This window comes from Rhea americana, unplaced genomic scaffold (genome assembly GCF_003343005.1).
Source record: "Rhea americana isolate MKP2758 unplaced genomic scaffold, rheAme1 scaffold_99, whole genome shotgun sequence".
NCBI lineage: Eukaryota > Metazoa > Chordata > Aves > Rheiformes > Rheidae > Rhea > Rhea americana.
In genome coordinates this window covers 848,182-871,199 of record NW_028187188.1, presented here as the reverse complement: position 1 = coordinate 871,199, position 23,018 = coordinate 848,182, and the positions used below count along the sequence as shown (strand labels likewise).

The 23,018-nt window shown below is 40.2% G+C and overlaps 1 protein-coding gene across 2 annotated transcripts; it reads right to left on the bottom strand.

Moving 5' to 3' along the window:
- Positions 1–562: 562 nt before the first annotated feature.
- On the bottom strand, positions 563–23,012 carry DAPP1 (dual adaptor of phosphotyrosine and 3-phosphoinositides 1). Of its 2 annotated transcripts, XM_085325631.1 has the most exons (9): positions 22,909–23,012; positions 13,802–13,924; positions 10,372–10,505; positions 7,273–7,403; positions 5,388–5,435; positions 5,084–5,146; positions 3,235–3,320; positions 2,615–2,702; positions 563–2,151 (listed from the first exon to the last, which is right to left on the bottom strand). In XM_085325631.1, the coding sequence occupies exons 1-9, from the start codon at positions 22,974–22,976 to the stop codon at positions 2,101–2,103; spliced, it is 792 nt and encodes a 263-aa protein (XP_085181757.1). In that variant the 5' UTR covers positions 22,977–23,012; the 3' UTR covers positions 563–2,100. The 2 variants fall into 2 exon arrangements, with proteins under 2 accessions (XP_085181757.1, XP_085181758.1); XM_085325632.1 differs by lacking the exon at positions 5,084–5,146.
- Between the last annotated feature and the right edge of the window lie 6 nt (positions 23,013–23,018).

Genomic DNA, 23,018 nt, shown 5'->3' with positions numbered 1-23,018 from the left:
GGAGCTGTGAGCAGACCTCTGCTTCCAGCTGGGAGAGGTCACACTGCGCTCCGCCCCCCCACCCCAACACACACCCTGCCATCCTTCAGGACGGAGGGGCTGGAGGAGGTGACTGTGTTTGGGCCCTGCTGGAGAGGAGGGCTGTGAACTCTTGGCTTAAAAGCTCTTGCTGAGAATAACTTGTCAGTCAACCCTTTTGCATTTAAGCTGAGCTCCTGGCTTAGGCTTTCTGTTGCTTATAATTAGAGAAGTAAGTGGTATATAAGTGCCAAGACATCTGTGCTCATATGTGGCAAAACCACTGTTACATTCCATCTCGGGTCTATTCTTGCTGTTCATTAGTTTCTGTTCAACTAGTCTAACATCCTGTCGGCCAAACGAGCACCATCTCTGTACTGGCTTTAGCTGGTGGCACTGTGTGCTGACCTTGCTTCTAAAGTTTTGTAACACAGTTTGCTTGTACGGAAAGGAGGGTTGCTTTTGTGGCTACGCTTCGAGCTTCGTTTCCACGCTGTTTTCGCAGAACAGCAATACTGCTGAAGAATATCAGATCCCTCTTCCCTTACACTGTCTTTATTTCATGCAAACTCATCAAAGCTTTTTAATTAAATTACAGATGTTAGTTTAAGCCGTATATTTAAGGAAGAAAAAAAGGACAAGCTTACTTTACACATACAGAAGACTTGCAAATTTTATAATGACATTTTATTCAGAAAAGTCTGTATAAAAAAAATATTTGGCATCTCTAAGTTAAAATAAAATGCTATTCCTATGTCCAGTCTGGATTCCTTTTTCTTCCAGGGTTAAACTGTTCTCCCCTTCTCCTCTTAAGCTTTCCTCACTGTAAAGGCAGTTGCTGAAAACTGACTTGCTACCTGAGCGTTACTAAAGCCTTTTGCCAAAGCAGTGTACCGAGGGGGTTTGCGTACAACCTTACGGAGGATATTTGGCCATCGAAGAGCCAGAGGGAGCGGCTCCCTCATGGAAATTTACATACGGTTATAYATGTATTCTTGTAAATTCGTAAGTTATTTTTAATAGAGAAGATTGTGCCTTTCTATTACTGTTGCTCATCTCATTTAATATAAAGCAAGCAGCGCTTAATTCTAGAACATCTCAAGTTCTGGACAAAGCCTCTTATTTCATCTATCAAGTTCTTTATGTGAGGAAAAATACAAAATCAGCCCATTTTCAACAGGGGATTTTAAGAGGCCCAACTCAAAATCCYGCTAAAAAGGCTGGTGTTTGCTGCAAGCAAAGCTTTCTGCAGAGCCCCATCATTGTCCATCTTTCGGCTCCCGTGGCACCTCTTTCATACCTGAGCTGGGAACAGCTGTGGGATGCCTACTTTGTAAGTAAGCTTGCTTTCACAATGCTGCTTTCCGCTACCTCTATATGCCATTTACAACAAATGTTCACTTGTAGTTGTTGCTGCAGTGTAAAGCTAAACCATACAAAAATATATTTGACCAGAACTAAGTGTTATTCRTCCATCATTTTGAAATGGGTCTTGAAATATTAAGTTTATTCTTTGGATTGTAATATAGACATTATTTACAAAAACATAATCTAGCTGATTTCACAACTGTAAGAAAATATTAACTGTCATTTTTCTTTTAATTTAGATCCTACACAGGTAATACAGAAGAAATATTTAAGGTTTCCAGAAAAGACTGATTTTAAATAACAGACTCAAGGCTGCAGAATATGCTGCTAAAGGTTAGTTGCAATAGAGCTTGCAACAAATTCTCAAGGGAGTGCTCTGTATTACCACAAAATTTTTAAACAGTGAATACTTCTGTGATTGGTTAGCAGATGTATGAATTAAATGTGTGTTACAAATGCAAACCATTCATATCAAACSAACTTTGTAATTTTGCAACGGTCTCCACACATGACTCAACAGCCTGAAAGTGGTCAGCTGTACAAACCCTTTGTGYGCAGAGCTGGATGCAAATCGGTGCGCGCAGGGGTATCCGCACAGGCRCATGCTCGTTACTAGCAATGGAGACATTTGAAACTGTCCTCTTGTTAATCAGATGCCTTCCCCTTAGCAAAGAGACAAATCGGGCCAGCAGAGGAGAAGTATTCGAGGTACAACTATGATGTGAGAGTGGCATTTTGCTGCTCCAGTTGTTTCCGTATTTGTGACTAGAACAGAAAGACAATCCATTACTGTGTGCATGTGYGCACATGTATGTGGATGAGTAAAAAACAAGCCAAATATTGAGTTTTATGCAAGTAACATTTTCAAGCCTTTGCATTGTCTTCTCATTGCTTGCTTCACAATACAACACATGCAGTTTGTGATGCTCTACACTGTTTACAATCTTTGTGAGATGACATCCTTAAAAATAGAAGTAATTTCTTCTTCATAACCAGGATATGTTAAAAAGGCACCCCAAAAATGTTACAGCAGGTTTGCAGGCCTATATATATGTTATTTGAAAACTACGTATTTCAGGCTAGTTGGCCTGAAAGACAGAACAATTACTCCCTTCTTTGCAGATACTGGGAACTGGAACTCTTCTGTGCCATAATTTCTTTTATTATGGCAGTTCCAAGGTTACTACTGCCTGAAGCCTATGGTCATTTACCATTGCACATCACTTACCAGTTTCCATCGCAGTATTTTAATCCACTCATCTGCTTCTATTCCAGTTTTTGCACACAGGTAGTATGTCCTTAGAGGGAACACTAAGCTGTAAGTAAACGATTACAACAGTTTCTTAAATTGCTAGAACAGTCAGTAGTTCCTCTTAAAACTGAGCCCAGTGCTCTGTAGTCACAGGAGGAGAGCTTAGCCAAGAATCGCTTGCAGTCCTTTACAGATTTGGGATATGTTGTCCTAGGCCCACACAGAGAAAGGACCTGCATTTGTGCGTGGAAGTGGTTACTGTGTGACCTGCAGCAAGATCTGAACTCAGGAACTGAGGACCTTACCTCAGTAAGAGGGCCTAGGCAATGATTATATGAACTTACAGAATTAGGAAGGCAAATGCACACAACACAGACCTACCCCCTTCCTATTCACCAGGAAAACCCCTTTTGACAATGGTGATTCCAGTAAAGCCATGCACGACACATGGAGATTTGGCTGACAAAAAGTCACAAGTGAGAAGATCAGGACTGCAACCATCAAAAAGGAGCTTTGAGAAGCACCCAGCAGTTGCATTTCAAACTTTTCTAGCTATTCTGACCTTTTCAAACAGTAGAAAAACCATAGCAGCTTACCAGAAACAATTCACTCTTTCCTGGGAGTAGTCAAATTGTACAGCCGAGCATTCAGTTAAGTCTAGTGCCCGAATTGGTTCTGTGGCCTTGAGAATAAAATGGTGTTAAAATGGAAATATATGGAAACAGAAGCTAAATCTATCTAAGCTCGTCTTCAGTGCATATAGACCTTTACGGGCACACCGATGTTTTCCAGGCATAGGCGGCAGAGCTACAACACTACAAACGCAAACTAGCAAAATTAATAGCAGTGCTACTGCAAGAGGAGCTCAGCTAAATATAAGAAATAGGACAGTCAGTTTAGCTCTAGATGAACAACAGAGTACAGCACTAGCACAGGAAATTTAGAGGTAGAAGCAGATTGCTGAGAGTCTGGTTGATATATTATAACATGACCAACACAGTAACAACTTTGATATCACTTCCAGCTAAAATAATTACTTTCACAGAGACAGGGAACATTTATAGGGCTCATCAGGGATTTGGCCTAACCAGCTGCTGGAGATTTAATTAATTCCTAAAAGCGCTTTTAAAAGGATGAAGCTAGAAAAGGAGAAATGCAAAAGGAGAGCTGGAACAGCAGCTGCTACAGCAGGAGTGAAGGTTTTGACTGAACAATATGTGTATCCAAATTTCTTGGGGCAGGCCCAGAAGTGCTTGGGTCRGGGATGAAGACTATGCACTGCTGCCACCCATCTCTGTTAAGAGTTTAATTCTTCCTAGGTGTGAGAGTCCTTTCCTGATTTGTTTCTCTCAACCTCACCTTGTTGCACACCTTATAAGGGGCAGCTGGTGTGGAAGAATAGTTTCCTCTCTACCCAAGCAGCCTCAGCAGTCACAGTCTCTGACTAGGTATGTGAAGTACCTCTATGCCAATTATGTGCTGCATCAGAAAAAAGCTGATTGTGCTGAGAGAATGTGAGCRAATGCTGTCCCTGGGCCAGCAGGAAGCTGCTCGGCAGTAGGTACTGTGACCGTGCAGCAACAACGGGAGCGCCAGGAGACAGCTGGAGGAGGCTGTGTTTCTGACKGACACCTTTGTGCCTGGTAAGTCACAAGTGCTACTCAAACACTTTGTGCTCTGCTATCTGAAATGTTATCCTAGAAAGCTAAGTCAAGTTGGCTTAAACTGCAGTGAAAACTGATGGAAGGCCCATAAATAAACAGCTGTTTATAAATGGTAATGTTTGGGGAGAGTTGTATGCTGTTGTGTTAAAATCCATTAGTGTTTGGAATGAGACTGGGCAGAGGTGTGAGATAAAGAGTTAAACAGTCTGGCTGCCTTTATGGAGTAGCCAGAACTGGGGGTAGAGAAGCTCTAGAGGTATGTCCTATTTTCACTGGGTTTAAGATAAAAATGGAGTAGCAACTGTAAGGACAAACCATTTTTTCTGAGGTGTAACAGCTTAATCTATGGCAGAATGCTAGGAGGGAGGAACTTTCTGAATGATGGCCACCACAAACCGTACAGCCATTTGAAATAAAAGGACTAAATTAAAGCAGAGGAGAACATACTTCTAGCATTTGCAGAAATATCTCCAAAGCCATGCTATCTCTTGGTGGGTCTAAGCCACCAATGAAAGCTGCATTGTGCTGGTAGCTTAAAACTCGCTGGGTAAGTCAATTCTTTGCAAAGAACAAACCCTGTCTAGTATGACTGAAGGAGCACAAAAGATGTTTTCTATCCATAAACACTTATTAACCTGTTCCTGTTAAAGTCATCAGCAAATTCTGACTTTATTTGAACAGATTTGGCACCTCTGAAAGTATGGGAAGTTTTAGCCTGGAAAGTGGTGATACATATGCAAGAAGCTGGAGATGCAACAGTAGAACTGGTGTTTGCTCTTACTGTCTGGTCTTTGAAATACTTCAGTTCATTCCTATGCAGTGTAAACCACCTTGTCTTCCAGTTCTGAAAGATCAAAAGAGGATGGTAACTGTCTTGTGGGAACGTCAGTGTAACACCATTTAGGGAAGAAAAACCTTTAAAGCTGTTAACTTGCTCTGTTTGCAGTCTTGCTTTGCTGTTCTCCAAAGCACCAATAATTATTCCTCTCTATACAGAGGAGTACAGGCAGAGCTATTTCAGCCCTGCACTGTCTCTAGCTTGTGTGTGACTACAGGGTGGAAGCAAGGGATAGAGGTTGCCTTACCTTGACTATTTTGCCTTGTTTTATCAAATATCCTTCTTTTGTACCAAGCTGTGAGGTAAGAAGGAAAGGGAACAGGGTTAGACACTGAACTTTGCTTACTTCCCMCATCTCCCTCTTGTCCTTATTCCTGTAAGATAGGACAGCAGCCTGTTTGTGGTAAACTTTCAATCACTGCTTGCTCCATCCTTGGTCCTCCTGGATGTGCCTCACCTCCCACCCACATTAAGGGAGACAAATTCAAAATTCAGATGTGCTTATTGAAAAACTGGCTTCTGAACTGGTTTACTGCCATCATCAGTGATTCTGGGATCCTGTGGCTTCTCAGATGCTCACTAAAACTCTATGCAGGGATCTAATTGTGAGACTGTTATATATTAATATATATATATTATATATTTTTTTTAAAAAAAAGATTCTTGCTGAGTGGATTGCTATTTGCTCTTAATCAATAAAAAGGCATTATATATATATATATATATATATATATATATATGAATGAAAGGGTCATGTTTCCTTGGAGGTGAAGTTGGAACAACCCAGCTATAAATGATTGTGAGATACATCAAAACACTTTCTTCTTTTAACCATTTTATGCTAATCCTTATTAATTTAACTCGTTCTCTTTTTCTCCAAAAAATAAATTAATATATCATTCAAGTACCTTCCTCTCTATTCTGGGCACTACTTTCCTAGACAAATCACCTGTTTTGCTCAGATATGAGATACTAGGGACTTAAAGTCTCTGATTACTGTCCAAGTGAATCACAGATGTCAGAGCAGGTGGCCCAAATGGATATGAAGATGTTCTCTTGTTTCTCATACCAGTAAGGCATAGCTTCTAATGTGACACAGCTTTTTTTACTGTGCTCATAATTATTAGGGCTTAAAGTATGGAGGCTCTTCTCTATCATATTGCTTTCTCTATGCTGGGCTTAGGTCCGTGGCAGAATTCAGCAAGCGTCTTCATGTTTTAAGTCAAGGTGATTCTAAAGTTACAACATGAAAATCCCAAAAATATTTTTAATATAATAATGTACCTATCAGGATGTAAGTACTGATATTAATTTGTTCGAATTATGTTTCAGTCTGAGTCTTCCAAATGTGTCCCTGCCTGTCTTACATATCCTTTTCTTTTATTCCTCCCTTTATTTCAAAGGGTCACTTTTTAATTAACCTAGAAAGTCAGAGATGCTCTTCCTTTCCCTTCCTTCCTCCCTGTTAGGAATGAGGCTGTATATTGCTAGCTACTAAAATGATAAGAAGCAGTGAGTTTGCCTAATTTCACTAGTTGTTTCCTGTCAACTAATCCTTATATTCACTGACTGAGACAAAATGTGGTAGGTCTTACAGCTGTTTCTTGGTTGTGTTATTTATGGTATTCCTCCCCCCACACCTGTGGAGAGAAACTTTCCACTGACTGTAAAAGAGGTTTGCCAAAACAAGAGCTTACTGTGCAGCCTGACATAGGTATTATTGTATACAACTTAATTGTCAGAAAGATGTGAGAAGGGTTATGCTTGTTTTGTGGGTGTGTTTGTGAGGAATTAAAGGGAAAAAAAAACTGCTTAAAAGCTTTAAGTTAACATTCAAAAGGGAAGCTAATACAGAAGCACTGGGTTCAGATGGCAGGCTCATGTAGGTCAGCCCCAGGTAATATTTTTCCACTGACAGCACTGAAGGTCTTGGAGACAGAGTATGAAAGGCCTTATTTGTCTTGGGACTCTATCTCATAAGACCTTTGGTTCTGCTACGATTGACAAAGACTTCCTGTGTTTAAGAACCCATAAAAGGATGAATTATTGGTGTTAGCTGCTTACTTCAGCAATCATACTAAACTCAGGCTGGGAGAAACCCCCCTCCACCCCCATGCCAGAACACAACTTACTGAGGGAGCATTTGGAACAAGATCGTTTTCCGTCCTTCCTGTCTGCATTGCTGTGTGAACTCGGACAGACTCATAAATGGAAGGTTCTTCGACTTTCCGTGGATAGGGATGCTTCAATACAATTAAGGTTCCTGGAAAGAAAAAGAGCAGTAGTGAGTTACAAGGTCATGTTTATTGCAGGTTCTTAGCAAAGAGCTGCATTTTTATTTTATCTGCAATAGTGAACAACCTCCTTAAAATAGTAACTGCTGTAGCATCTAATCTTTGTTTTTAAATAATGTCATAGCATATGAAATTTTGCTATATTTGCATCTTGTGCTGATATTGTCAGGTCTTAAAGAAGAGGGATGCTAGGATTACTAAAAATTGGACTTGAAACCTACAGTTGACTCAAGTCTTTTCAAAGTGAAAAAAATATAGTTTAATGAGTTATATTTTGTAATGGGAAGGGCTATAAAGGGAAGCGGAAAATAATATATGAAGCAAATAACTGAAATCTGATTATAGACACAGGGGTGTATGCAAATATGATATATGCAACTTATAATAGGTCCAAAGTCAGAATCTGCTTAATTTTCTCTAGTTAGGGGAGGGGAGAAAGCTTTACCATTTGGAAGGAAGTTGAGAACCTCCATCAGTCTATGGAAACCTTACCTGCTCCTAACCTGTTGCATAGGCTCAAACAGATGTATATCRTATGTACATCACAGAGATCCTTATATAAGAACTGGAAGGACATTTTAGAGGAGGTTTGTTTTTTCTAGCAAGCTACCTTTTTTCTCTCCACAAAAAATGCTTTTACAGAATCATTCAGTAAATATATAAGAACTAGTAAAAGTTGATCCAGCTACCCCATAGCAAGAGTCTTTCTGTACATCTGTGTTTCTAAGGAAGAATGAAAACTAGCATGTAGCCACATTCTTGGAAATTTTACTCAAGTTAAAGTAACTTTGGCTTTTCTGTCTGGCTTGTGACTCAAAGTTTCTAAATGTTTTCCAAATGTAGCTGAAAACTGGTAAATAAAACAAATAGGTAGGAATAACACTTTGATGTTGTCACTTTGCATAAAGAAAGAAAAATGATGGTACATCGCTTCAACCTTGTTACTGAATAGTCAGTGGTCTGTTTCAAGAAAACATCCCTCAGATAATACTAGCCTTAATTTCCTTTTTAATTATCTGCAGTTCAGGAGGAAGTGTATTATGACATACACTATGACACAGAAAAATAGACGTGAATCCATGTAGCAATGCAAAGTGSAAATGAAGCTGTAGTCAAATGAGGCTTGTCAGGCTTGGAGCCCAACCCTGCAGCTGTTCCCAGACAAACGAACCGCTGGCACTGCATGGACCAGTTTGCAGGGTTGCAGTGAGCGCGTTCAAGCACTGGTCTAACAGTGCCTAGTGTGCCTCTCCCAGAGGTAAAAGTAGCCCCAACAGAGGGCAGAAAATAATAATAATAATGGTTTCCACTATCTTCCATTTATGTATTGCAATTCTTTGTCTGTCTTAYAAATTCCTGTCTCTATACAAGCCAGAGATGAAAAGTATTCATATTACTCTGCTTTGCTCTCTCTCATTCCTGAGCTCACAGTTTTTCTATTTTTCTACTAATGCCTGAGTCAAAGGTCATTTGCTGCCCCTCGCTGAATGGAAGCATGGCCAAAGGGGTAAGAAATCGGAGGCTGTTCCTGGCTCTTCTGCTGACCTGCTATGTGACCCGGTGTGGGGCCAGTCATTTAGCCTCACTGAYGCTGCCTACAGAGTGGGCCCTCATGAGCCCCTACCCCCACCTTTGGACACAAATCAGTTACTTCCCAGGAGAGCTCTGACATATCTACTGAAGGAGCATTGCCCAAGTGCTAACTTTCTCCTCCTAGTTATTGCTGCCTGTAGGAAGAAAAGGCTGAAAGTTCCTTGATGTGATGTCCAAATGCCTTTTCCTACTTTGTAGCATGTCCAGCTTATATTAAAGAGGTTTCACAGAGCCAGCAGAATCTGATTAGGGAGCTTTAGGCTGACAAGTGAGCCCATCACTCAGCACTGTTGATCCTGTCCAGGTCCTGTCCACAGAGATCACATAACACCAAATCCTTAATTACTAATGTCTGTAACAGAGGCAATGAGTATGTGCCTGAATATTTCTATATGTCAACTAAAATCTTTACGAAGTTAGGCTTGTGGGCGTATGTCTGATTTCAGGGGAAAAAACAGCTTATTGGCAAAAACATCCATTTAAACTGCTCTTAAAGGCAACTTAAAAAGAGAACACTTTGAAAGATAAAGTGCAAGTACCACTGCATTCTTTTAAAATATCTTAGAAAGTAATCCTACTGTTTAATACTTGTGATTAATTTGTGTGAAAGAGTACTCATGCATATTTAGTGTGTATTATGGCTATTGTGTGCACCAGCTATTATTTAACTGGACACACACATAATTAGGCACTGTTCTACGTATCAGTTGCCACACTTCCTACACGATACCTTTTTGCCCCCGTCTCTTTTTTTTTCTTTGCACTAACTTGTACTGAGTTTTAAATCTTCTACCATGATAATGACAGTTTTAGGTTTAGCTGGAAATGTAATATGCTTCTCTTTCTCCTTGGATTCTCGTGTGGTGGTGTTCAACTCATTTGTAGGAACTGAGTTTAATCTTTTAAATATCAATTCAAGGTTAGCCATTAAAAAATCCTGTGCTTTTTTTCTCCTAAAAACAAGGCCAGCCACTGTGGGTAGGGTTCAGCAGGCTGATCCTCTGTTGGGAAGAAACAGCAGTAATACAGGGCACATGCCCTACAGGGAAGGGGAGCATGTCACTGCAGACTCTTCTGCAGCTGAAGAACAGTGCAGCTAAACAATCTGAAGACCCTTTCTGCTTACTGGGGATTTATATTTGATTAGTTAGAGAATAAATTATCAAACATCCTGCTTTGGTTTTATTATTTTTGGAGAGGTCCTTCTACTCCTAATACATGCATATTTTGAAATGCTTCTTTCCTCTCTCATAAAGAGATAAAGATTTAAGTAAAAGGAGCTTACAATGCATTACACAAAGCATGGCAAAAAAAAAAATCACATAAGCATATGGCTCTCCTTACCTGTCTCGCTTCCAATTAAAGGCTGATTTGCAAAATGCATGACTAATTCCTTCAAGTCAGAAAATTCATTAAATCCAAATTTGAATGTAGTTCCTGTATGTTCCACGTGAAAGTGTTTCACAGAATCTTTTCCCCTACAATAGAAAAGGAAAAATTTGTCAGGACGTACACAGCAGAAGCTTTTGGGTACCTACAACTCCTGAATAGCAGTTTTCACTGCAAGAAATCTGGACTTGCAGGGCCTATTTCACACAGTAGASTGTAGTACAACAGATAAAAAGGAATTCACAGATTGCAGGTTGAAAATCACTGTCGTAGCAGTAATATCAATGTTATCACCATCCTTCACAAATATTCAAAACACTTGAAAATCAGATTCATTTAAAAAAAAAAGATAAATAATCACTGCTTTACAGGTGATAGTGAAAAGCTGGGTAAGTTGAATTAATTAATGTTGCAAATAGATAACAAGACTTAGAATCATGTTATCCAGTCCTCTAACCAGGATAATACTCCTCCGTGTATCAGACTTTAGCTCTGATGGTGTACATATACCCCTTGGTGTTCATCTTGTCAAGTGTCCTGATCTCACTAAAAATGTTGTTGACTTTCAAAATTAGACTACCTCTCTTTATCTAAGCATGGATTTAACAACTTCAGATACCAAAGGCTTTCATTTTTTTTTTTTCCAAAAGGCTTCTCAGTCTGCTTTGTCTCTGTACTCATATGAGGAGACTCTATTGTGGGTTCTGTCTAATGTGAACTACAGTCCTTTTCCTGTTAGGGCAGCCACATCATTTGTTTATGAAAGTTGATATTTAGAGAAATGCTTAAGGCCTCACTTCTGGAATGGGTGCTTATTTTTGCTTCAGAAGTCAGTGAAGCACACTCTCCCTTGTGAGAAAGTTTTTCTGTCAATATTATTGCTAGCATTCAAAACAGTCCAGACAAAAATCAGGCTCAGGAAAAATATATGCAGCAAACATACTGAAAATATTTTGAAGTGATTTATAATGTATTCCTAGCAGGTGGTTAAATCTTTGCACTGTCCTTGAGACTTAAATGATATTGTAGAATATGCATCTATCAGCTTCCCCTGTGCTTTTGTACTATGGAAACACCTTTGCTTCAGCCATCTCAGACAGGGTGTGAAGCAAAGTGATGATCGCCTATACATCAAATAGCTGCTGTGACTGTTTGCTGTACTGGCAAAATTTTCATCTAGTTTCACAAGAAATACAATGTTGCAATGAGAGCAACTTTACTCTATTTCCTAGTTCCTTTTTAGAGTTGGCTAATTTAGATGGGGGAGGGGATGTCAATCTGTCATCTATCTCTAGCTTCTCATTACAGATATGTCAATAAAAATCCAAAGCACTATTTCCTATTAAAACAAACCCTAACAATGACTGAAGTGTCTAGGGAAGCAGAAAATAAAAAATGTAGAAGGAATTTAGGAGAAATGGACTGTGACAGCCAGTATTGCTAAAATGACATCTATAAAAATGTATTAGAACAAAATTAAACCACTTACTCCAAAACAAATTTCTATATTACTCAAAAAATGCAAAGGAAAACTTAGAATTAAATGGGCATGTAAAATGAGTAAATTAAACATTTTAAAGTGAAAATCAGTATTTCAAGAGTTGTACCACCACAAAACTAATATAATGGAGTAAAAGATCAGGCTCTGGGATACTCTGTGCATCCAGTAATGCAATAAATGATTCTTAATCCTACTTGGAGAGCAGAATAAATACTGGAACTGGCCTGAAGTAGACTCTTTAAGGTATTTTTAAGCCTCGACTTAAATCAGTGAATTTATTTTAATCACTTCTTTAACACTTTAGCTTTTATTTTCTATTATAAGAACAATTTAAATTTTATTTTATGGTAATAGGTTTTTCCCCGAGTGTTCTTGAAAATAAATAGCTTCTGAAATTTTTTTGAAAATTTGCCTGAAGTAGAATACTCTAAATAATGTTTAGTTATACTCTACAGTCAAAAATATTAACTATTAAGATACTGTTTCATATAAATTATTTTTTCAAGGAGTGCTATTTATATATCCTACTGTCCTGTTTCACAACACTTGCACATAATTTAGCCATTATCACTCTGAATATTCATTCTGTAAAAACACCTCAGGACCTCAATCAGGGTGCACAGATCCATGTACCCCTCAAGCATGTTGTACAAATAGCTGTCTATAGTGGTAAAATTTCAGGGAGTGTATGTATGGAAATATTTGCTCTAGGGCCTTCTATCAGAGGTCAGTGAAGCAAACTGTATTTGCCTTTCATTTCAGAATATGCACAAATTGCAATTTCCTCAGTTTCCAGATGACTATACTTCCAAATTATAATGGTTCCTGGTACTGAATACATGGAAAATCGCTAATCTCAAGGGCATGTGCTGTGTTCTTGTCTATTAGAGTTGTGTAATGTATCTATTAATGTGACCTTAGCTTAAAAAGTTACTGTGATCCAGCTGAGTTGTGGTCACTAATCACCTGCAGGCTCAGTTTGTGATAGAAATTAGGTCAAATGCACCAGCTTCAACTTTAATATTAAAGAGGCTTAATATATCTTATGTATTTGTCAAAGGCTAAGAATCTATTGGGGTTGGTTACCTCCATTCAGCTGATGTGCAGCAACTACTTTTTGTGTCTTAACACATTTGTATGTCTTCTCTGCATCTTAGGAGGGTCCTTAAATGTGATTCCGTAGTGAGGTATAGGCTGAATTATGTGTGCTCTGCATAGGCTGTATACTGCTACTGCTGTATACTGCTACTGCTGTAATTCTGATGACTTCAAGGGCATGATACTTGTTACTCTGAGATATTGTTCAAATCAGTTGGGCACTACTAGCTAAAACACTCTAAACCCAGAATGGGGAAGGCTCACTAAAATACCGCATCGTCTCCCAGAGATGATTGTTCCTATACAGTGGAACAGATATTGTGAGCTGTATAGGAACAGACTGTCCAGAAACTGGTGAAGTTATCACCTGTTAACTGTATATTGAGTACCATAATCTCCTCATAAAACCTTTCTACTCTCATCCGTCTGTTTTTTTGAACTCCTCTGACTGTCAAAGATTTTTACCACACAAGATGCAAGAACAAACCTGTACAATCAATCTATACAGTGATATTTTTCCCAGGAAGATGAATTCATACTTTGAATTGGAAATTGCTTTTTTTTCTCTCTCTCTCCAAAGTCTTTTTCTTTCTATCAAAATCTCATTCAGCAGCATTCTACCATGAGAAAAACACACTTAAACAATTCTTGTTCATGCCCTAGGAAGAACCTTGTGGGTTATTTCAATGCAGGAGAGTTGCAAACAAATATGGAAATAAGTGAAAACTTTAAAACTGTCAGCTGGGTAGTGTTAGATAAAATCAGTCACTTCTGCCTGTAGCCTACCTTACAGAGAGAGAGTATAGGCCTTCCTTTTCATTACTCTTCCTCAAGAGATAGCTTCCATCCTGCCCGTTGGAGAGAAGCAGCGCTTCTGCTGCATGCCGGGTAAGATTATCGTGATACCACCTGGGAAGACACAAGCATGAAATCATCACTCACTGTTAGCATCAGTGTTCATGCTTCTGCTGAGTTATGAAGCTGGGCTAGGGGAAAAAAGGAAGGCCTGCAACTAAAGCTGTTTTAATGGTGAGTTACTGTTCCTGTCCTCTGCACAGGTTGCGCAGAACAGTTCCCCTTTCAGCAGCTTCCTTTTGACAAGCCCAGAAAATGGTTGCGGGGGGGGGGGGATTGTTTGTCAGGTTTGAAGTTGGTGTTCCTTCAGAATTTGTAAACAGCTGACAGTTTGCTGAATCTTATTTTAAAAAAATGCAAATTTAGCCTGCATGAACAATGAGCCCTTATCTAAATGTATATTGATTTTTTTAGGTGAAAGCAATTTTGAGGGGTATTCAGGTTCCTTTGTCTATTTGCTAAATCTGTACTTCCTGACATTATCTACACACTTCAGTACACTTCCTCTTTTGGGGCAGATAGGCAACACTGTTAAGAAATCTCCTCCCAAATTCTACATTCCCTGTAACTCAGCTCATCTGCACTGTTAAGATCTAGAAGAAAACAGATTTGCCTAGATTTAAAATCTTCATTTGAGGCCTAGCCTTTCTGGCAGAAAGAACAGGAGAAGGGAACAAAGTTACTTGATAAAATGGAAAGATAAAACTTAAATTCTGGTATCATTGCTGCTCAGCCACACATTTTCTAAGAAATGCAGCAGAACATCTGAGCACTTGCTTTATTGAATGACATGAAAAATTAGACAAGGAACCCATAGGGAATTCCACTGGAAAAATCCTGCAGAGAAGATCATGAAACTTTGGTTACGGCCTAATTTATGTGCAGAGTGATTTAGCACAGAAAAACTTGATTTTTTTTTTAATAGAAAATCTCATTTAAAATGTTTGAGACTAAACATATTAAAAAGTGGAGGCACAGATATGTGAAAGGCTGGAGTGTCATCCTATAACAGATAGTGTATGCAGGCATTACTACTAGTTGTAATTATAACTTCAGGTGCAAAGGTAAAAGGGAATAGAGTATCCCTGAGCAGAATTAGCCTTGTTAATAAACAATTATTGTGTCTTCATCACACTTTAACATGCAGGGACATTGTGGCAAGAGCAGAGCTACCTCTGGTGCTAATAGGGCACGGCTCTGCCAGGAGTGAGGCTCCTCCCTTGCTGGCTTGTGTCTTGGGGGGGGGGTCTCCTCCGTCCATTAATTTGTGTGTGTGCGCAACTTTGGGGTCGAATTCTATTACTATTTCAGCTACAGAAATACAGGTTGATGGGGAGCTGTATSACAGCACTTCTTGGCATTTGTATTATGGCAGTCTTTGAACTGAAATGATGTGTAATTATAAACTCTTCCTCCTTATCTATTCATTGCAAGTTGCCACTAAACTTGGCATCCTCCCACCCTACTCCCCCAAAGTTATAACTCTGGATTTAGACAGCTGCCTATTTGAAAGGCCAGCTGGTTGATGAATTGCTTTATGAAAGACTTCAGAATGTTAACCCCACAGAAGACAAGATCCCCGTGAAACTTAATATTGGCAGGGTATTGCTGTTTTGGCTCTAGAACGTGCTCTATGGGCTGTCTCACTGTAACAAATAAAATAATGAATATTTAAAGATCAAAGATTAAAGATCAATCATCCTCTGAAACACCTGTTAGCCAAAATCTGCTTTGGGATTAACTGCCCAAGTAAGTAATAGTCAAAGGTCAGGTCTGTCCTGATGCTAGGAGGCTGGTATCAGCACGCACACACTTGGCTGGATCTAGACCTGGAAGACAACTGGGGGAAATCTCATAATGCATTTTCTTTCACTTTTGTGCAAAAGAAACATGCTTTGAGAAAAATCTGTAAATGGCCAATTTCCTAAAGAAGGCATATTCAATCTGAGGTTAAGTGCACTTGTTACCTTATTTCCAAAAAGCCTTCTGCTAAATTATTTTAAAATAGAAGTTGCTCTATTTAAAAATGTTCTGTTTAAGTGTGGTCTCTCTTCAAGCATGAAGTCACTAACCAGTGAAATCTTACCACTATGCAGTGCCAGAAAAAAAACTTTGGGAAAATAACATTGTCATAAAGTGCATATCTCAATCTTTGGAGAAAAGGTTCCACCATTTCTTTCTCCTGAATATGCTCTTGGACAAAAATCCCTCAAACATCAGGGTCTTGCTCACTTTAAAAAGTAAAAATGGATGTAATGGTATAATATGGCTCTTCATGCCAAAGCAACTGTTACATGTAGTTATTTTTTCTGCCTTTCTCCTGTCAGATAGTGAAATATCAGAGTAACCTGACAGCTGTTACTATCTGAACCATGCAAATGGTCATTTGGATCTTGTTCCAATGATACTGAACACAGGTACAATTTTAAAATCCTATGGCAACTCAGTATTTCCACACAGACCACCAAGGAAGGTAAAGTGAAGGCTCATAAAGCCTGCTTGATCAGCCAAATGCCAGACTAAGAAGAAACTAAAAGGGAAGCCTTGATCCAATCTTCCTCAAATGAGTACAGCAGCTGTTTAAAAAGTCCAAATTCTCCTTGGTGCAAATCAACTATGAAATGTGTTTTACTATAACAGTTCTGAATATACCTGGCACTGCTGCCTGTACTAATATCTTCTTGTAAATGAGTGATTCTGATCATCAGACAGTCCACTGTAGGATCCGAACTGCCCTCTTTCTTTTCCTACAACCAGTAGGAATGCTAAATATATGCTAGTTAATGCATATTTAAGATGTATGCAACTTTTCAGATCTCTACCTCTTAAATTGCTGCTTTAATTGAAATCGTCTAATTTAAATTGATTATACTGCACTCTGTTGCTATGTACAACAGTTTGGACAATAACTGAACCAAGGTCAAAACTTCATGCCACTGTTTGCAAAGTCAGAGGACTTGACTATGAGACAGCCAGACTAATAACTGATACTACTGCATAAATTTCAACTGAACTTAAGTATTTGGAGGGAGGAGGGGAATCCTTCAACTTTTCATGTTTAGAAAAATTATTTAGCCAGCCCTTTGAATTTTGCAGGCAAAAAAAGCAGGATTTAAAGAAAAGTCACATTAGTCTGATAAATTGTGTTCTACAGATATCAACAGAAYTCTTGAGACAGCATGCTGGAGCTCAGCTTGCGTGTGTGCTGGTATTATATCAAGGTAGGAGATACGCTCCATTCAACAGGACCTTGTAAGGGGCAGCTACCTTTAGCTTAAGTTCTGCTCTTTTTCTCTGTGATGCCTACATACCTGGGAGAGGAAACTGTTGATGGAAAAGATAACCTATCTCTATCTCCCTGCTTAATTAAAACAGAAAACTAATAAAATGAAATTAAAGGCTTCACAAATACTTGTCTTTTTTGATGCCTTTACTAAGACCATGAGCAAGCCATTCTACTCATTTACTTTCTTGGGAGAAAACTGAATTCTGTTACCAGCCTTTCCAGTTTAAACCACATTGTATGTCTTGTGTATCGGGCTATTTCTAAAAGCCCTTCTGAAAATCCTCCATTTGACTCAATCTACAGAGCTTGTATTGCTGCAAGAATTCCAGAAATTCTCTGTACTCTTGACATTTGTCAGACTGAAAGTCTGTGAAGAATTTGCCTGGGGCTCCTGATAGAGAGCTCTATGAAGAAATAGATGGAGGGAGGAAGAAATAAACATGGTGGGGAAGGAGAAGCTATRTCCCCCCTGCAGATCAGGGAGCTCTTATGCATGGGATTTGTCCTTTCTGATGACACTGACAAAGAAGCTGTACAGACATTTTTCAAAATATTTCTCTTCTGCCTGTGTATTTAGAGGCTGGTCAGCAAAACTGCAGCTGGCATCAGGTGGACTAACTTTCAAACTCTACTGGCATACAGAAGGAATAAAACATCTAGCTGTGATTAACCTAACAGGTAATGTTACAGGACTTTTGGATAATCAACTCAGCCCTTTTCATATGCGATCAGCTTAATGCCCAATAGAAATCCTTCCTTGTCTTTCTCATAGGGATAAAAGTTAGCTATGACCAGTATAGAGCACAACAAGAAATTTTAACTGCCATTTGTTTCTACTGCTTGGAGTGATAATTGAGGTATGCCTYGCTAACAGATAACTGTTAGATAAAAGTAGCAAAGGTTGTGCTTATTTTTTGTCATCCTCAGAGTATCTTCCCAGGTTATTACAGATGTCTTGACTTACTTTTGTAAAAAGTCAAGCAGTTTAAAGTTCCTTCTTGGAAACAGGAAGGAGATTCTTGATAGTCAGCTGGGTTATCTCCCTATTCCCTCCTCAGAAACAGCAAGTTGGTGCAATATTACTTGTACTCCTGGGCAGGTGACTGTCCCTGCCRATGGCACCTCTGCTGCCTGAGCTACAGGAGCCAAGCAGAAATACAGCAGTTGAATTCATCCGTCTCATCCATTTCTGAAATGGAACAGAGATTCACATTAGGGGCAAGTGATCTGCATGTGCTCTCAGTAGGACTTCATTCCTAAATTATTACGGAGTAAACATTTACTTTGTTTTTTGCAGTGGTAAATACTGGTAGGCTTTGCCCCCTTCCCCTCCCCCCCTTTTTTTTCTCTTTATAAAACTATCCTGCATCACAACCAGTTGAATTTTCTTACACCTTCAAACTACATACTAGCCTCAAGATACATTCCCATTCTTAGTTTAGATGAGTTACTGCACTGCTTGATGAAGCAAGTAGGAAAGCATTCATTTATCTCTTTAGGCCAGATGCAATGGTTTTTATGTGCCTTTATTCCAAAAATGACTCTGCAAAACAGCCTTATCTGTTTCTGTACTCTGTATGCTGGACTGCAGCAACTTCCAGATCAGATGTGCATTTTTTTTTCCTGACATTGACAAACTCTAGAAATATTACCTGTCATCTAAAGGACAGAAGGGTTCCCTGCACTTCCCATCAGTAAAAATAAAGATTTTTTTCAGTTTTTCTAATGGCTTACAAGTTTACAGAGCTCTAGAAAATCAACAAAAAGGGTGAGAGGCTTAGATGAATGCAAGGAAGAGGAGTTAGAGGCAGCATGCAATTAAAAAATGGTATTTGTTAGACATCCTTTCAGTGTATAACATTGAAACACTAAATCACAAACTCATGTGAAGTATGCTGGTGGAATACAAGGGTGCCATTTTGCAGAAAACTTATTTAAAAAATGGAAATGTAAGTGCCATCAATGTATCCAACCTTAAAGTTCTTTCTTCTGTCAGAAGGCTTTTACTAGTTCAGCATCTGCTTCTCACTTCCATTTTCTCTTCCCCTTCTCTCAACAGACTCTGTTCTGGTTTTTGCCTATTTCTCTTCCTTTAAGTCCACTACCCACTTTAACTGTCACAATTTTGTCCTTGAAATTTTGATTTTTTTTTCCTCTATTAGAAGCATAGATGAAGACAATTTCTTCTGACAGTTTACCCTGTCTTAGGCATTTCAGTTCCTGAGCACTTAGATAAATTTAGGACTCGTGGTCTAATTCCTTTCTCTTACTAAAACTAAATGTGAAGAGTATTCTTCAGTCTTAATATTGTTACTGTATTGTCAAACTTGGAGCTGGAGAAACACAAAATCTGTGCTATTAGAGACAACAAAGAACACTGGCACTGCAGAGGGAAGAAAATTTCAAAAACTTGTTTCTTTGTCCCCAGTTCTTTTCACCTCTGAAAGACAGAAAACAAAGCAGTATCACCAAAGCTATGTTATGTTGGAGTCAAAGCTGTGTTACCAGACCAACCTATAATTACCTGGATGACAAGCTATTCCACATTCTCATCTCTTGTTCAAATATGTGAGCTACAAAATGGAATTCCCCAAACTTGCGCTACATGTGATCAGCTACAGGAGTTTGCACTGCAGTGCAGAAGCTGATGTTTTAGTTTAGTAAAAGCAGCAATAAACTCTATTGGAAAAAGGGCTGATTCCAGGAAWAGCAGAATAGATCTATAAAGAAGACTCAGTAAGCTGGTTTTAAACAAAGGTGTCTCTTTTTGTCTGTCACTTTTAAAGTTTCCTATTTAAATATTTCCACTAATTTTAGGGAAGAAGCTAATAATTCTAGCATCTCTTTAATTATATATGATATTCTGATTTTGATCTGTCTCTTTGTTAGACATTGGTTCTACCTATAGAAGCCTTTACAATGAAGCTGATGGTATTCTGATTGCTTGCTTTGAACTCTTGATTATCTGACCACCAAACTCTCAAATAATGTAGAGAGCTACAAATACATACAAGCCACTTTCTTCCTCAGCATTAAGGTCTGAAAGAAACAGCGTAAGCTAGGAAGCTGCTAAAGAGGGGAAAGTGATAGGTTTGGCTTTTTTTCTGGTGTGAATAAGAGGCCAAAAAGCGTATCGTTATAAATACTGAGGCTTTGGAGGAAAATAACCCAATCTGAAAGTAATTGTAGACATTTCTAAATCTTTCAGTGGCTGTGATTGTCCTTGATCATTATTTGGATGATCAAATCCTTATTTTTTTTTGTTCACTTTTAGTGATGGATAGAATATGCGTAGAGCAGGAATAAGAAAAAAGATGGAGCTTTTCACGTTTTTTGTTTAGGTGTTTTGACAGAGCAACAAAAGAACATTCTTGATGTTTTCACTCTTCAAAACTTTTTTTTTTTCTTCTCCATTATTCTTAACAACTTCAATATTCCCCATACAATTTCTGGAGCACTAAACTGGAACAAACTAGTGAATGCCAGGCACTTCCACCTAGCAAGGAGTCAAGTAGATTTTATACTGCAAAATCTTCTATGTTGTTGTCAACTTTCAGGTTCAAGTGACCAGCTGACCTGGCAAAATATAAGGATATTGTGGTACTCAATCTCCTTTCTCAGAAGTAAAGCGAAAGTGCTTCCCATTTAACACTTCTTCAAACCTCCTCAAACTTCTTTGATTTTTTTGCACAGTCAAGCAGGTTTAAAAATAACCTTCTTCAATTCCCTCCAAGAGGCATGTGAATTTCAAAGTTGCTCCTCATTCAAAAGAATTTTGTGTCTATGGGTCTTTATTGCGATGATGTACATGAAGTTTAAAAAAACAAAAAACCCTCCACATCCTATGTAAGTCAGAGGTCCTACTCAGATTCAGGTCTCAGTTGTGGTAGATACTATGCTGACATATGGGGAATTGATCAGTTACAGAACCCATGACTGATAASGGGGGCGGGGGAAAAAGCTTTGTGGTAGCTGAGAACTTAAAGTTATGGTCTGTATCTGTTGAGAGTGACAGGCTCACTTTTCACAGTTGATGTACATTAAAAGATTCACTACATGCATAGTTAATATGATATTTGGAGAAAAATAGAGCCAACCTGTATGTTCGGAGCCTGAGAGTCGTCTGTCTTCTGAGAAAATTCAAKAAAAGCGGACCTAATACTAACTGAAAGAAGGGCTTGACTTAATGACTTGAAATGAACCTTTGCTCACCATGCTTATTCACATTTCCTTCATTTAACTTGAGAGGATGCCCTGAAATAGAAGCTTGGTGTTCTGTTGTAGTGTGGAAAGTTCCAACTTTCCACTGAAGGAGAAGCATTTTAAAGCTGTTGCTTCTTCTACATCTTTGTAGCCTTCCCATTCACAGTTTTGTCCTCCTCACTTGCACCAGGTCAGGCTGCAGTGATGACAAATTCCTCACCAACCTGTGAAGCCCTCTGTGGGCACAGACCCCTGGCATAGACCAATTCAGGCCATAAGGCCTAAACAAATGGCTGTCCTGCAATATGCAATTTGTCTGGCAACTTGCAACTTTGCTTCCCTCAACAGCTGCAACACAACCTGTTTCTGTGAGGCAAAGATGCTTTTTTAGGATGATATTTAGTATGCCATCTATATGCATTATGTTAAGTAGTTATTTAGTATGATTTGTTTCACTTCGTATTTGTTAGAAACTTCAATAGCAGGCTTTCCACTAATGGGTGCTCCCGAACAGGGGAAGATATCAGCTGGTAGGAGATCAGCTGCAGGTCTGTCTCTTCTGCTCCAATCTCTTCACTAAGTAATTGCCAAAAATCGATGACCACCGAGTCCTCACCCATCATCTTCTATTGCATCTCTTTTCATCCTTGAGTCCTTCTGAGTCTGGAGACAACACCAGAGCCTTTTTGCTTTTTAAACCTTGCTGCTCTTTTTGTTTTTTGCGTGTGCGCGTGCTTTGTCCGCTCCTTTACTCCGCCGTCCAGCATCCCTTCCTTCCTCCTGCTCGCTACTGGTGCCGCTCGTCCTGCCGCCGCCCCTCCTTACCGCTGGCGACGCTCCCCGCGGCGAAGCAGGCCCTTCCCGCCGCCAAAAGCAAAACTAGCAGCTCGCCTTCAAACACGGCCGGTGCCGGAGGAGGAGGAAGCAGGAGGTCCGTTGCAACTGCTGCCCTTCCTTTTGCTTCTGGGGTTTTGGTTTTTGCCTGAGGACGATGCCCTCGCGAAAGGCAAGCAGCCCCGGGGCTCGGCCGCCCAGCTGGAGGCGGCGAGGCCGAGGCGCGAGGGCCCGGCCGAGCGCAGCGGCCCTGTGGCAGGGACCGAGGTCCGCGCTGTGGTGCCGGCTGCTGCGCTAGTTTTTCTAGTGCTTATTTGCTTCTCAAACGAGGATCTCCTGCTCGCGTGTCGCCCCACTACGCGCCCGCAAGCCTGTCCAGCCGAGGACGCGGGCTGGGCGCCTGGCTCGCCCCAGGGCGGCCCTGAGGGGGCTGCGCCTTTCGGATGCTCAGGTGTTTGTTTCCTTCCTTTCCTTACTAACAACCGGCAGCAAGAGCTAGAGCGCCTTCTTCCCCCCTCGCTACCTGCTGTCCCCAGCCCCAGGGCACCACCCCGGGGAGGGCAGCCATTTCGCGGGGGGTGGGGGCTGCCGCGGGGGGCGCCATTTCGCGAGGGGGCGCCTCGCGCCCCTCAGGTGCCGCCCCGGGGGGCGAGGCCCGCCATTTCGCGGGGGGAGCCCCGCGCCCCCGGGGTGGTGGCGGGGAGCCGCCGCTTACCCGAGCGCCTGGAGCTCCTCGGCGAGCTGCCGCTGCTCGGCGGGACGCGGCTCCTGGTGCTGGCTCATCTTCCAGCCGCGGCTCTGCGCCGCCGGCTGCCCGCGGCCGCC

Excerpts from the sequence above, each read along its gene's own strand:
- DAPP1 (XM_085325631.1), bottom strand. The coding sequence starts at position 22,976 with ATGAGCCAGCACCAGGAGCCGCGTCCCGCCGAGCAGCGGCAGCTCGCC. Across the intron at positions 3,321-5,083 it reads AGTATTTCAAAGACCAGACA|GCCACAGAACCAATTCGGGC; the intron begins GTAAGAGCAAAC and ends TTTATTCTCAAG. Across the intron at positions 2,152-2,614 it reads AAATACTGCGATGGAAACTG|TCACAAATACGGAAACAACT; the intron begins GTAAGTGATGTG and ends TTTCTGTTCTAG.